The 14,674-nt window shown below is 38.1% G+C and overlaps 1 protein-coding gene across 2 annotated transcripts in view; it reads right to left on the reverse strand.

Annotated features, from left to right (window-relative positions):
- Positions 1 to 14,674, reverse strand: part of LOC130921934 (plexin-A1-like) — a 484,623-nt gene that overhangs the window by 194,558 nt on the left and 275,391 nt on the right. For both annotated transcript variants that reach the window (XM_057846316.1, XM_057846315.1), the window contains exon 9: positions 10,852 to 10,966. In XM_057846316.1, the coding sequence (XP_057702299.1) occupies positions 10,852 to 10,966 (115 nt within the window). The remainder of the gene's footprint in view (positions 1 to 10,851; positions 10,967 to 14,674) is intronic.

Genomic DNA, 14,674 nt, shown 5'->3' on the forward strand with positions numbered 1-14,674 from the left:
TTTTTTTTTTAAATTACTTCTTCCTCTACGCAAATGGCATCAGCGCGTTGTCCCGCATTAAAAGTAGTCCGGGCAAAATGTGATGCTTAGAACTGGCAAAATTAAATGATTCCTTGAGGTGAATAAAATTACTCGGATCAGTTTTTAAACTCGAGTTCCTCGAGTATTCGTTTCAGCTCTATATAGAACCCAAAAATTGTATAGGGCGGAAAACACAGACAAGGCTGAGCAGTTTATGCTCTTCGCCCCCTCTTTAAAATAACTGGTATTCATTCATTCGCTGTCATCCCTCCCACTTCAAACGGATTGAACGTCTATGGCCGTTAGTGGCAGCCAATGCCAGGCAATGAGGTATTTTTGGGCCATTTAAGGTCAATTACCTGTTGATTTTCAATTACTTCCTGTTGATTCTGGGGTATTTTATGGGTCACTTCCTGTTTATTTCGAGTTACAGAACAGGAAGTAACCTGGGAATCACCCAAATGAATAGGCAGTGACTCAGACTCACCAGGAAATGACCTGTAAATGCCCTAAAAATGAACAGCAAGTGACAGAATGACTGTGAATGCTCTGGTTTTGAATGAACGAACGTTCCCAGTCTAAATGGATTGGGTTTCCAGCACCATCAATGGCAGCTTTAAATTTAACCGAGACACTATTATGGTGGAAGATTTTGGTAGCCAGTTGTTGGTTCCTTTTTTTTTTTTTTTAAAACATTGACACCTTTTTAAAACGATATCTCGATTTTTGGCAGGAGCATATCGATGACCTTTTGGGATACAAAATATCTCGATATATCACCATTTCGATATTTTGTCACACCCCTAGATAGCATTACAATAATTTGAACAATACAGCAAAAGCTGTGGCGAGTAAATCGAGATCCTGGCATTAGCTAGCAAGATAAGAAGAGCTGTTTGAGGTTGAACTTGTCATTGCTGAATATTCACCAACTCTGTGTGGTTTTCTGAGTAAATTATCCCGGCAAGAATCATTTCTGGCTCTAGTTGAGATCTCAAGTAGTGTTACTAATGCAGTACACAAAGCTGACCTATGTTCCGCGCACAAAAACATCTCTGCCGCGGACAAATAACTATGAATCCACTGTCCCCCCTGAGTTTCCCCTGGCAGGATACAATTAAGCCCTGCCTTGTTTGCTCAAACAAGACCAGTGTTTTGGAGCCAAACATACACTGAGGCATGTCTTAACATAGATGAGCCCAAATAGCTAATACGATGCCTGACATTCATAAGGGTTGTGGCTTTTCATTCCAGGGATAGGGGGTAGATAACGTGACATAAGGTGAAGGAAAAAGAAAAGAGAATAGTAAAAGTGATGCCAGAGCAACTTACAGGGAAGACCCACCCTTCTTTTTTACCCCCCTCATAGCATGTCTTCTCCCCATAGAGAAGTAACGCAATTTTCCACCTGGTTGCTCTGTAATTCCTGAATTTACTTGTTGTGTCATCAGGGGGATTGCTGATTCATGCATATTTGATTTGAAAATGCAACTCATTACATTCATTTCATCCTCACTATTCCTCTACCCATTCTTATCTTTCTATGTTTTCTTTTGCTGCATTATGTTCACAAAAGTGAAACAACAGTACTTTTTAATCAGTGTGGTTTTCGTCAACAAAGACGATAACGAAAGTATTTAGTTGCCGAACAATTTTGTCATGACGATGACGAGACCATAACGAGTTTAAAACGTGTCTTGTGGGAACATAACTGTGAATGTCCGTTTTTGTCTGACAATAAGAAACGAGACAAAAATGCGCCATAGCTGCAGTCAAATGTTGACGATGGTTCGTTTTGTATGTGTAGTGAGCCTGCATTGTAGCAGTGCTTGGTTGTCTCACTCATGTGACGTATTGCGCCCACGCTCACTCACCAGCGTCCTCTCCAGGCTCCAGGGTTCTTCTTTGTCTTAAAACGCATTGTAAGATTTGTTTTCTTATCTTGGCAAAAGAGAATATGCACTGCTGCTTTAGCCTTTAAAGGTCTGTACTGAGTGATCATCACATACTCAGCGCAATTTAGCACATCAGCATAGCATACGTGTTCTTGTTAGCATTAGCATTTAGCGAGGAGAGTGTGATTTTAAACTCTCGGGCAACTTTTTTTTTTTCCATATACAGTTCGTGGCATCCAGGTGGGTATAAATAATTGAAAATACCCGAATTTTCCGAATATAAGGCGCACCCGTGTATAATGCGCACCCCCAATTTACTTGTAAAATCTAGAGAAAATTATTGTACCCATTTATAACGCGCACCCTAATTTTAGCACCAATAAATAGAAGAATACAAGAAAACAGAGCTCGTGTACAGATACAAAAATGTCATTTTACCGACTGGTGAAACACAGCACAAGCATAGCATATTGGTAGTTCAAAACATTACCATTAACTGACAATATTTACGGTAATAAAATGATTTGACAACTTCTCCAACTTACCAGAATCTAGGAGAAAACAAAACAGATGTGACTTTTCTTTTAAAGGCTGCTGTATAACTTGCTCGTTTCATCATGATGAATAAATGTTTCTTCCATGGATTGATACGGTAAAATGAAAGTGAGAACGTAAGACGGAAATCCGAGACAGCTCCGCGCTGTCGACACGACAGTAACAATAGGAACTATTGTTATTTGGGTTTGAGTTTCCCGAGGGACAGATATAGTTGACGGACACACACAGGAAGTCTGTGTTGTTACGTTTGTTATGGTCCGAGTTGCGGAGCTGCAATAAACATTGACTCAAATGAGTTCAAGAAACTAAATTCGGAACTAAATTCCGTAACGGTCGGCAAAGAATCGCCACATACGTTTCTTCAACAAAACGTGGCCGTGTCAATAAAAAAAAAATCTGTTTTTATATATATATATTTCTGTCTCCATCCATGTTATGTCCATGTCCATATCCATGTTTATAATGCGCACCATGATTTTACAAGTTGATTTTGGGGGAAAAAAGTGCACGTTATAATCGGGAAATTACGGTAAATGTTCAGATATTAAGATTTGAATGACGAAAAATAACATGCTTTTTCTCTCAAATATATCGTTATAATCATTTGTTTCAGATGTACTGTAATTATTTTCTGTATAAAAAATAATTTGGTGTTCAAAAAGTGTTTTTTCAAACTAGAGTCTTAAAAATGAGTCGTCTTATAATCAGGGCCGTCTTATATTCAGGCCAATACGGTATTCACGGACGAAAATATTTGGCGTCTGCGTCAACTCAAGGTAGACTAAATTGGTTTGAGTTTTCGTCAACAAAAACGAGACGAAGACAAATACATTTTGAAATGAATAAAATGGGTCTAGGACCAATAAGTATTTTTAACCAAAAGGCTAAGGCCATGTCTACAGCTAGCAGAGTTTTTTGTTTGTTTGTTTTAAACCGAGGATCCTGCCCTAATACTTCCGGAAAAAATAATTACGTCTACACCAGCACGTTTGTCGAAAAAAATAAAAGGTTCTACAGCCAACCGCATTCATTTATTTTTAAGTACATTCAGAACAACGCGCGAAAAAAAAAATTGTCCATAATACCCCCAAACTTTGCATGTGTTCTTCAATATGAAGCACTGCAAGAGTTGGTAAATAAATGGAAGAAAAAAATGTCTGTCATAAATTTAGATCTAAAACCACTGCAAAGGTATCCATGTTTACTCCAAATGTAAACATTGGTCTCATGTGTGACGTAGGAACAAAGTTTGTCGCAGTCAGTGACAATTCCTCAGTTAAATCTTCGGTTATCAGTGTCCGCGTGATGGCGCTACAAACGCAGAATTCGCACATCTTCACTTTGGACGGAGTTTTTAAGAACTCTCTTTCTAATGCCCCAAATGTGCGTGTGCACGTGGATTAGTGCTGCAACGATTAATCGATTAGCTTCAGTAATTCGATTAGAAAAAAGATTCGAATCAAATTTTGCTGCTTCGAGTATTCGTTTAAAGTGGTGTTTTAATGGTTTGTTTTGAAAGTGTTTGCATTTAGTTTTATTGATTTGGGTGGATACACTGCCCTCTCGTGTCAACAGTGAATATGACATAACTCATTTCACATGGCCGAATCCAGCTGCTCCCTGTTAAGACCAACATTAGCTAAGTTTTTGTTTGAGCTAATGTTTTTTTAATGCATTTGTAATTTAATTTATAGGTATATTTAGCGTTTTTTGTTTTTTTTGTGTGTGTGGGAATATGTGTTTGAATCATTTGTTAAGAGCAGTGAAGAAAAAAAATAAAAGGATAGAATTTTATAGCATTTAAGCTAGCGGATTTTTCTATGTAAGTTAGCCAAATGTTTTTCTTTTTTTTTTGCACTTAGATTCTTATTTATTTATCTATTTATTTTTTTAGTACCGGTTGAGGCTCAGCTCAGGTATTTTAATTTTTTATTATCCTTATCCGATTACTCGATTATTTGAACTACTAGTTCATCGATTAATCGACTACTAAAATAATCGATAGCTACAGCCCTACTGTGGATGATAGGCCAAACCATAGAACAAGTTCTTTTTGACAAATACTCTGCTACGCATAGACACGCCCAAAGATTAAAACGAAAATTAGAGGGGATGCCAAAAAAATTCGATTTCTCTATCATGTCTTTTCCAAAATATGGTACAACACAATTCACTAAACAAAAAGTTCATGGATAAGATGCATGTTTTGCAGAGTAAAAAAAGGAAGGATGTTTATGTTGCCATGGTAGCACACTGCAAAAGCGATGAGGAAAACATTGGAATAAACACATTAAGTGTTGACACTTGAGTAACTACATTTTTTTAATGTTCATTTACTGTCTGTTTAGTTAATGTAGCCACAGTGAAATGCAATGATTGCATTTCATTAGCATAGTGGAAAACTGAATTATAGCGTTAAGCAAGGGAATGTCTGTGGGCATAGACAGAAAATAGGCCGGGTGAAGTATGTGGGAGTAAATGAAACATATGAGTTTAAGACTACCAATCATGTCAGGGTTTTAGGGGACGGGAAATTAAAAGTGCATACGTACATTTATGTAAACGCTTACCATCCCTCAGACAGACAAGCTCAGGTGACAACCGTTCATTCTCCACCTCCACAAATCTCACGCTCAGTCAAGAGGACGGAAGGTAAAGGAGAGGTGAGAGAGGAAGGAGGGGTGAATGAGGCTCTTGGTGGAGACAGAGAGAGAAAAGATGGGCCTTGGAGAAGGGATGGATAAGTCTAGCCTACAGGAAGAAGTGTACCAGTTGAGCTACAGAGAGTGCAACTAATGGATATGGCAGCTTGGGAAAGGATGATGGATGAGTGCGCGTGTGTGTGCTTTCCTGTCAATGTCAGAGTTTACACTTTAACACGTGAAAGACACAGAGCTTCGTTGTTGTGTGTGTGGGTATGAGATGATGGATTCTCTTGTGGAGCGTGTGAACGCTGGTTTCTTAGGCCAATGAGACTCTAGGACGAGGTCTCCCCTATTCCACATGGCATCGTCTGTCATATTCCCTTGTTTCAGTTGCCTCTTTCCTCAATCTCTCCATCCCCTTTTCAGTATGTTTGTCTCTTTTACTTTGTTGAAGTTATTTTGTGCTACTGGCCATCTTGGAGTTTTGCAATAATGAACAATGAATCAATGAACAATTTTTTTCATGACGATGACGCGCTGAAAATGTGTCTTGGGAGACAAATGAGACAATGAGATGGATCCCAGTTGTCGTCTGACAACACGAGAACGAGATGAAAATTTCCCAGGTTTCAGTCATAAATTCACAATGTGTGATATTTTCTTATTTTATGTGTATTTAGAACGTATTTAGCAGTGTTTTGGTTGTGTCACTCATGTGACGTGGTGGGCCTCCTACACACAAACGCGCTTACTCACCGGGTCAGTAAGCCTGCGCCGATTCCCGTCTCATTTTGTGAAACATATGTGTCAGGTGTCGGTTGGTAAGTTTCCCTTTCTTATCTTGGCTAGATATGCCATTATGCTTTAGTCTTTAAAAGTCTGTGCTGAGTGATCATCACACACTTAACTTTGTAGCGTTAGCATAGCGTTTGGGTTAGCATTAACATTTAGCCCAGTGACTCGGTGTCTTCTTAAACTCTAGGAAAACATTTTACATACAGTTCGTGGTGTCCAGATGAGTTTAATTAATATCAAATAATATGCTGTTTTCCTGTGCAGTGTGAATTATCATCATGAAAATGGTGATGTCCTTGTAGACTACACAGTTATGTGCTCGTCTGTCATGTCCGTTCAAAATTGTTGGAATCCTTTTATTTATATATTTATTCATGGACTAAAACTTTTGAAGTTAATAGAAGAAAACATTTTGCGAATTGTCGACTAAAACTAGACGAAGACAAACACATTTGAAATGACTAAAATATGACTAAGACTAATAAGTATTTTCGTCCATAAGACTAAGACGAAAATTAAAGTGGCTGAAAAAAAAACAACACTGGTTAGCATAGCATTTGAGTTAGCATTAGCTTCCTCTGAAACGCTCGGACAACTTCTATGTGGGTTCAATTGAAAATAATGTACTGCTTTTTCTGCTGAGGGTGTATTATTATCACAAAGTTGGTGTTGTCCTTGTAAACACTGCAATATGTGCTCGTCTATGTTCATTCAAAATTATTGTAAATCTTCATTTGTTTTAAGACTAAAACTTTTGAATCTTACAGACAAAAATTTATTAGAGTGACCGACTAAATTTGTATGATATTTCGTCGAATAAAACTACACGAAGACGAACATATCTCGAAATAACTAAAATATAATTAAGACTAATACGTACTTTGGTCCAAAAGACTAAGAAAAGGACAAAAATTAAAAGGGCTGGCAAAAACTACACGCACAGTGGAAGACACAAATGAAATGTTTGAATGAGCGTCAAGTGAGTTCTGTGAATCAGCATATCGCTCCAACATTGGGGGTTGCAGAACATCGACGGTCTTCAGCATTGTGCAAATATCTGTTTTTTGATGTACCAATTACGTTTTCCCAAAATCCTTATATCAATCAAACAAAATCTGGATTTTGTCATCTGAATCTTAACTTTCAGTTTTCTACAATTAACTGGAACGATTAAAGGTATCCACGGATAGAAAGACTTCTAGTTCTTAAAAGATAAACGTTATTATGAGTTTAAATATTTTCACATTGAAACCCCTCTTAATGTTTTCATTTTTATACAATTTGTAAAATGAGTTTAACTAGTAGGTCGCTATTGTTGTTGATGTCGCAGGGCCGTGACGTCACATGGCTGCCGGGCTTCCAGAGTATGATTTTAGCAACATAAACATGTCATCAGTTCAACCCTTTCAATTTCAACCCAAGAGGAACCATAAGAAGCATGACAGCACTGTCGATATTTCACAAAACGAGCAGCAGAAGCAAAATGAACAGGAAAGACATGATGGGATGAGACGAGAAGCCAGTAGGGAAGAAAAAATGGTGTTCTGCCAAAATGTGCTACAAAGGCTGAACGTCTTACAAGAGGCAAATTTGACACCCAAAGTACTACCGTGCGCTTTCAGCTTGTTTTGTTTAGACGTATACAGACAGAACATACTAAAGATGCCTTAAGAAAATACGTAGTAATATCAAATAAGGGTGGTTTAAATATGCTACGCGACTAATGTAGTCAACAGATCAACAGTCTGCTTTAAAGCTACCACAACGCAATGCTAAAAAGTATGAGAGGGAAACACATGCAAAAAGTATTTTGAGGCAATGAAAAGGTAATAAAAGACTCAATAAAAACATAAATAGTAAGTACTCGCCACTTTTAACCGATGGGCGCATGTGTTGGATGTCTCGCCGCGTAGAAGAAATTGCAATAACCCGGTAGTATTCGTCGAGTGACAGTGACAATCTACGTCATCACCCTGAGCGTCCATTGTACGCTTAAAACATGGCGTCCGATTGAGTTCAAAACATGTACTAAATATTATAGATATTTAAATCAATGACAATATTTTATGTGTTTCTAATTAGACATTTGAGTAAAAGAGAACAATTGTGCAAGTCTACAAGTCCGCGCTTCCCATTAAGAATGATATTAATGGGATACCACTCACTTATAGTGGAATTACTTTCAAACAAGTATGACTTTTTAAAAGGTAACATTTGAGTGTGTTCAATAACAGAATTTTCACCATATTTGTATTCATGTAAACATGTACACCTTCAACCCCATAACCTGGCATTCACTAGTACCTCAGTTTGTATGTTTACTTACACCCCCCCTTCTTACTCCCATCATCACTGCAGGACTTTCCTGTTTACCCATCCGTTGCCCCTCTGGCCTCTCTCAGCTCAGAGTGCGCAAGCCAACGCTTTCCTCATGTCTTGCAGATGGGTGCACTAATCCGCTAACGTCAGCTCCATGAGGCATGAAGTCTACGCCTGTGTGTTGTTTCGGATAAGGGCTGAAGCGCTGCTTGAGCATGCTAGTGTTTGAGATTCTATGTGGAGTTGGTTTAGAGGGGGAGATAAAGGAGCAAGTAATTGGATAAAGGTTGACCAATTAATAAAGGCCAGTGTAACAGGCTAGCCAACAAGGTTTTAATCTATGGTGAGATAACAGGGAGAGTACAAACATAAGTAGATAGGATTCGTATGTGTGGGATCAATCAGATAAAATGAAGGCATGGCTGTCATTTTGTCTGTGCTTTGTAATCATTCACGAGATTAAAAAAAAAAAATAAGTAGAAGAACACTTTGAGTACAGTGCTAATATATTTGTAAAAATTTGAGCAGTTGTTAACAATTACATTTTCCATGTGCAAGCAGCTATTCTCAACGATTGATATTAGCTTTTATGCTAATGCAACATTTGTTTATGTAAAACCAACGCAGGTCTTTCACAAGCGTTTATTCATTGCGTGCCTGTTTATGGCTTTATGGGCTACAAAGAGTTATTACAACACCACACACAAGCTGTTGCATTAGAAATGCAGACACACCCACAGCAGAGATATGTAAGGAAAAACTAAAGAGGGGGTGAGCGTTGTGGTAATATTCCGACAGATTAAATTGTGGGTAAAGATCTCTACGAGCTACAATAGTACTTATGCAAAAGGTAGTTACATCATGGGGTAATATAATATATTCTAGCTCAAATACTGTAAATTGCATACCTACTACCTACCTACTTATTCTTAAATACAGTGGGGCAAACAAGTGTTTAGTCAACCACCAATTGTGCAAGTTCTCCTACTTGAAAAATTAGAGAGGCCTGTAATTGTCAACATGGGTAAACCTCAACCATGAGTGACAGAATGTGGAAAAAAATCACATTGTTTGATTTTTAAAGAATTTATTTCCAAATTACAGTGGAAAATAAGTATTTGGTCATCTATAAACAAGCAAGATTTCTGGCTGTCAAAGAGGTCTAACTTCTTCGAACGAGGTCTAACGAGGTTCCACTCGTTACCCATATTAATGGCATGTGTTTTAACTCATTATTGGTACAAAAGACACCTGTCCACAACCTCAGTCAGTCACACTCCAACCTCCACTATGGCCAAGACCAAAGAGCTGCCAAAGGACACCAGAGACAAAATTGTAGACCTGCACCAGGCTGGGAAGACTGAATCTCCAATAGGTAAAACACTTGGTGTAAAGAAATCAACTGTGGGAGTAATTATTAGAAAATGGAAGACATACAAGATAATCTCCCTCGATCTGGGGCTCCATGCAAGATCTCACCCCGAGGCGTCAAAATGATAACAAGAACGGTGAGCAAAAATCCCAGAACCAAACGGGGGGACCTAGTGAATGACCTACAGAGAGCGGGGACCACAGTAACAAAGGCTACTATCAGTAACACAATGCGCCGCCAGGTACTCAAATCCTGCACTGCCAGACGTGTCCCCCTGCTGAAGAAAGTACATGTCCAGGCCCGTCTGCGGTTCACTAGAGAGCATTTGGATGATCCAAAAGAGGACTGGGAGAATGTGTTATGGTCAGATGAAACCAAAATGGAACTTTTTTGGTAGAAACACAGGTTCTCGTGTTTGGAGGAGAAAGAATAGTGAATTGCATCCGAAGAACACTATACCCACTGTGAAGCATGGGGGTGGAAACATCATGCTTTGGGGCTGTTTTTCTGCAAAGGGACCAGGATGACTGATCTGTGAAAAGGAAAGAATGAATGGGGCCATGTATCGAGAGATTTTGAATGAAAATCTCCTCCCATCAGCAAAGGCATTGAAGATGAGACGTGGCCGGGTCTTTCAGCATGACAATGATCCCAAACACACAGCCAGGACAACAAAGGAGTGGCTTCGTAAGAAGAATTTCAAGGTCCTGGAGTGGCCTAGCCAGTCTCCAGATCTCAACCCCATAGAAAATCTGCGGAGGGAGCTGTTGCCCAACGACAGCCCCAAAACATCACTGCTCTAGAGGAAATCTGCATGGAGGAATAGGCCAAAATACCAGCAACACTGTGTGAAAAGCTTGTGAAGAGCTACAGAAAACGTTTGGCCTACGTTATTGCCAACAAAGGGTACATAACAAAGTATTGAGGATTAACTTTTGGTATTGCCAAATACTTATTTTCCACCATGATTTGCAAATAAATTCTTTAAAAATCAAACAATGTGATTTTCTGTTTTTTTCCACATTCTGTCTCTCATGGTTGAGGTTTACCCATGTTGACGATTACAGGCCTCTCTAATATTTTCAAGTGGGAGAACTTGCACAATTAGTGGATGACTAAATACTTATTTGCCCCACTGTAGATGTGTTAACAGTGTCAAACACATGTGTCAAGGGTAGAAGACAAACGGAGATACAAAAAAATTGGACAAAGACTGTAAAACGTACATATTTAGAACTAAACTTACCTCTGACATGTTAACTCGTCCCTCTTGGAAGGAGCAGTCATTCGCATTTTGGGTACACATGTGACGATACTTGCACCAGTAGCATGGGAATGATCCATTTACACAGGAGAGACAGCTAGAAAACAAGATAAAATGGCTCTATTAACTCATTGCCTTTTTTGACTCTTCAATTCTCTTTCAATTCTAAACAGAGGTGGTTATACTGTACTGTTTTTTTTCTCCAAATCATTTAATAAAATGTTTTCGTCACACAATTGTGCACTTTGCCTGACCTGGTCTAAAAAACCTTCTCCGTGCCACATCGTTCTCCCAGCACAGCCCTATTTACCACTAAGAGCTCAGTGATTCTCCTCGCAACATGTTCACTCTGTTGTGTAATTCTGTGTATCCATTTAGGCAGGAGTTTTTCTTTCTGTGCTTCCATCATTTCATGCCTCCCATCCCTTTCATTTTCCTCAGACCCATTTTTTAAAAAACGCTCCCTGTGTTCTTTGTCTAAAGCTCTCTTTCATCCTCAGGCTATGGTGCCTCCACCATTTTTAATTCACCTGCTCAAACGGGACTGAGGTGCAGATAGACAGGCTGAAAGAACATGATTGGAGAGGGAAAAGAGCATAGATCAAAAGCAGGTGGATTTCCCTGATAGACGGGGAGACGCCAGGTATCGTGGGAGAGGAAAACGTGTAGCCTGCGGGGCTCAGTGGGGGTATCATGGGGAAGGATGAAATATTAGCCTGAAAGTTGCGAGGCAGCTATAAATGTGTTAACATGTGAGGGGACACTAACAGTAGTGTGTGACAGTTTCAAGTGCACAGTTCATCAAAAAAGATTCAGGTTATTGGCCATTTTCAGCCCTTGAGACACATTACCACTTTACAGAACCTCATTTATATGCAAACCCAGAAGTCTAATGTAACCAATATGAGTCTACAAATAAAACTTTCATTTTATTATAAAGCTCCCTAAAGTATTTTGTCTTCAATGCACATTGTCTCTGTACAACAGTTTTTGCATGCCTGTTACCAAGTGAATGTATGATTTATAATGCACGTAGTGCATGAATGTAACAAAACACAGAATTTTATTAGTGCTGCTACGATTCATCGATTAACTAGAGTAATTCGATTAGAAAAGAGTTTCGAATAAAATTTTGCTGCTTCGAGAATTCGTTTAATGAGAGTCGCGTTATAATTAGGGTTGTTCAATCATGTTTTTTTTTGCTCCCGATCCGATCCCGATCGTTTTAGTTTGAGTATCTGCCGATCCCGATATTTCCCGATCCGATTGCTTTTTTGCTCCCGATTCAAATCCAATCATTCCCGATAATTTTTCCCGATCATATACATTTTGGCAATGCATTAAGAAAAAAATGAATAAAACTCTGACTAATATATACATTCAACATACAGTACATAAGTACTGTATTTGTTTATTATGACAATAAATCCTCAAGATGGCATTTACATTACTAACATTCTTTCTGTGAGAGGGATCCACGGATAGAAAGACTTGTGACTTTGTATATTGTGACTAAATATTGCCATCTAGTGTATTTGTTGAGCTTTCAGTAAATGATACTGTAGCCATGCCCAAATGCATGATGGGAAGTGGAACCATGACTGTGCGTAGTGCTACCAATTGATATATCTTCTCTGCGTTGGGAAATAACATAAGGTGTTAAGAAAAAGATCAATTGCTACCTTGCGTCCCCTTATTGCTTCCCATGATATTTCTAATCGTAGGGAGAGGGATTGTAAGGCTTTAGCCAATTAAAAAAAGGCTGCCAAAATTCACTCTACTTATTCTATGCTGCCTTTTATCTCTCTATATAGGTAAAACGGCACCATTACAGATTGAGCGCAACAATGTGTGAGTGGGTCGTGCAGTGCATGCATTAATTGCGTTAAACATTTTAACGTGATACAATTTTTAAAAAATTAATTACCGCCATTATTGGGATAAATTGGAAAACCCTACCTTAAGCCTAAACTAAAGACTCTGGATGAGTGTAACATATTATGTCTGTAACGTTAAATACAATTAGAAAACGATTTAATTAAAAAATAGATATATTAAAAAAAGGCATGGCCGATATTTTTTTGCCGATTCCGATACTTTGAAAATGATGTGATCGGACCCGATCGATGCCTATCGATAGGCATCGATCGGGACATCTCTAGTTATAATGGTTTGTTTGGAAAGTGATTGGATTTAGTTTTATCTTATTGGGTGAATACACTGCCCTCTAGTGGCAACAGTGAATATGACATGACTCATTTCACATGGCTGAATACAGGAGCTCCCTGTTAAGACCATTCATTCATTCATTCATTTTCCATGCCGCTTTTCCTCACGAGGGTCGCGGAGGTGCTGGAGCCTATCCCAGCCAACTAAGCTAATTTTTTTAATGCATTTGTAATTTAGTTCATTTGTATATTTAGCTGTTCTTTATGGGAATATCTGCCTGAACGATTTTTTTAGCGTATTGTAAAAAATGTTAGTATTTTGTAGCATTTAAGCTAGCAGACTTTTGCTATGCACGTTAGCCAATTGCTCTTTTGTTGTACTTAGATCCTCATGTATTTATTTGTTTTAATAGTGTTTAAGGTTAAGCTGTAATGGCAAGAGTAAATCTGGAATAACTCATTTAACATGGCTGAATCCAACTGCTCCCTGTCAAGACCAACGTAGATTCTTTTATGCATTCATATTTAGTTCATATTACTGATGCACGATAATTATTGGTCCGATAATTATCGGTCCGATAATAGGAATTATGACGTCTTTCCGATAAATCCAATACCATTATTAATAGGACCGATAATATGTACTGTGCTGGATTTACAGTTTAAACACTAGTATGGGAAATCAGTTGACCATTTGCGGGGCATTGCTCCCACCTGCTGGTCAGAATAATTCGCTGCATCTGTTTTTTGTTACAGTTTGGTTCACATTACAAGCTCATTCACTTACATATTGCGGTGTCTAGCGGTAGCATTGACAATCGTGAATGCTTTCTGTTACGTTTCCGCCTCGGAAATATATTGAAGTATTTTATGTTTACTAAAACATATGGATGTGCAACATATGTTTATTTCTGTGGTGAAGGGTCATATGTACAGAACTTCATAAGTTGTTGTGTAACAGGTGTGCTATGCTATACATACAATAGTTGTGTATATAAGTGTATTGTGCAGTTTGTTGTATATTCGGTATTGAATATGTGTATTTTTCTGTTGTACTTTCACAATATTAAGACCAGTGTCTTCCCATAAAAGCAAGAAAGACCAAGCCTTGTGGTTTATGGAAGTGCATTAATTTTTAGCTGGCTGTTGGGCAGTGCAGAAGTGAAACGCACTGTATTGTTCATGTCATTATGAAAAATCTGGTGAGATCAAAGGCAATCTATGTTGAATCTACCACTAGTTTTTTTTTTTTTTTTTTTTTTTTAAACCTCCAGGTGTTCAAAAACTCAGGTTATATATTTTAAAAATTATATATTTATTATAGTTTATCGATATCGGTATATGCTTTGAGGAGCAGGAAGTTATCGATATCGGTATCAATTTCAAAAAATGGATATCGTGCACCCGTGGTTAAATTTTATATCATTTAAGCTAGCGGAATTTAGCTATGCAAGTTAGCCAATTATTATTTTATTGTACCTAGATCCTCATTTATTTATTTATTTATTTTTAATACTGTTTGAGACTAAACTCGATTTCTTTTTAAATGAAAGTGCAATTTTACATAGCTTGAAGAAAACTTAGCAATTTTATTTTGTGTTCACATTTAGTGCTCTTTTGAACGTGAATTCTTTGCA

Source organism: Corythoichthys intestinalis, chromosome 9, assembly GCF_030265065.1.
Source record: "Corythoichthys intestinalis isolate RoL2023-P3 chromosome 9, ASM3026506v1, whole genome shotgun sequence".
NCBI lineage: Eukaryota > Metazoa > Chordata > Actinopteri > Syngnathiformes > Syngnathidae > Corythoichthys > Corythoichthys intestinalis.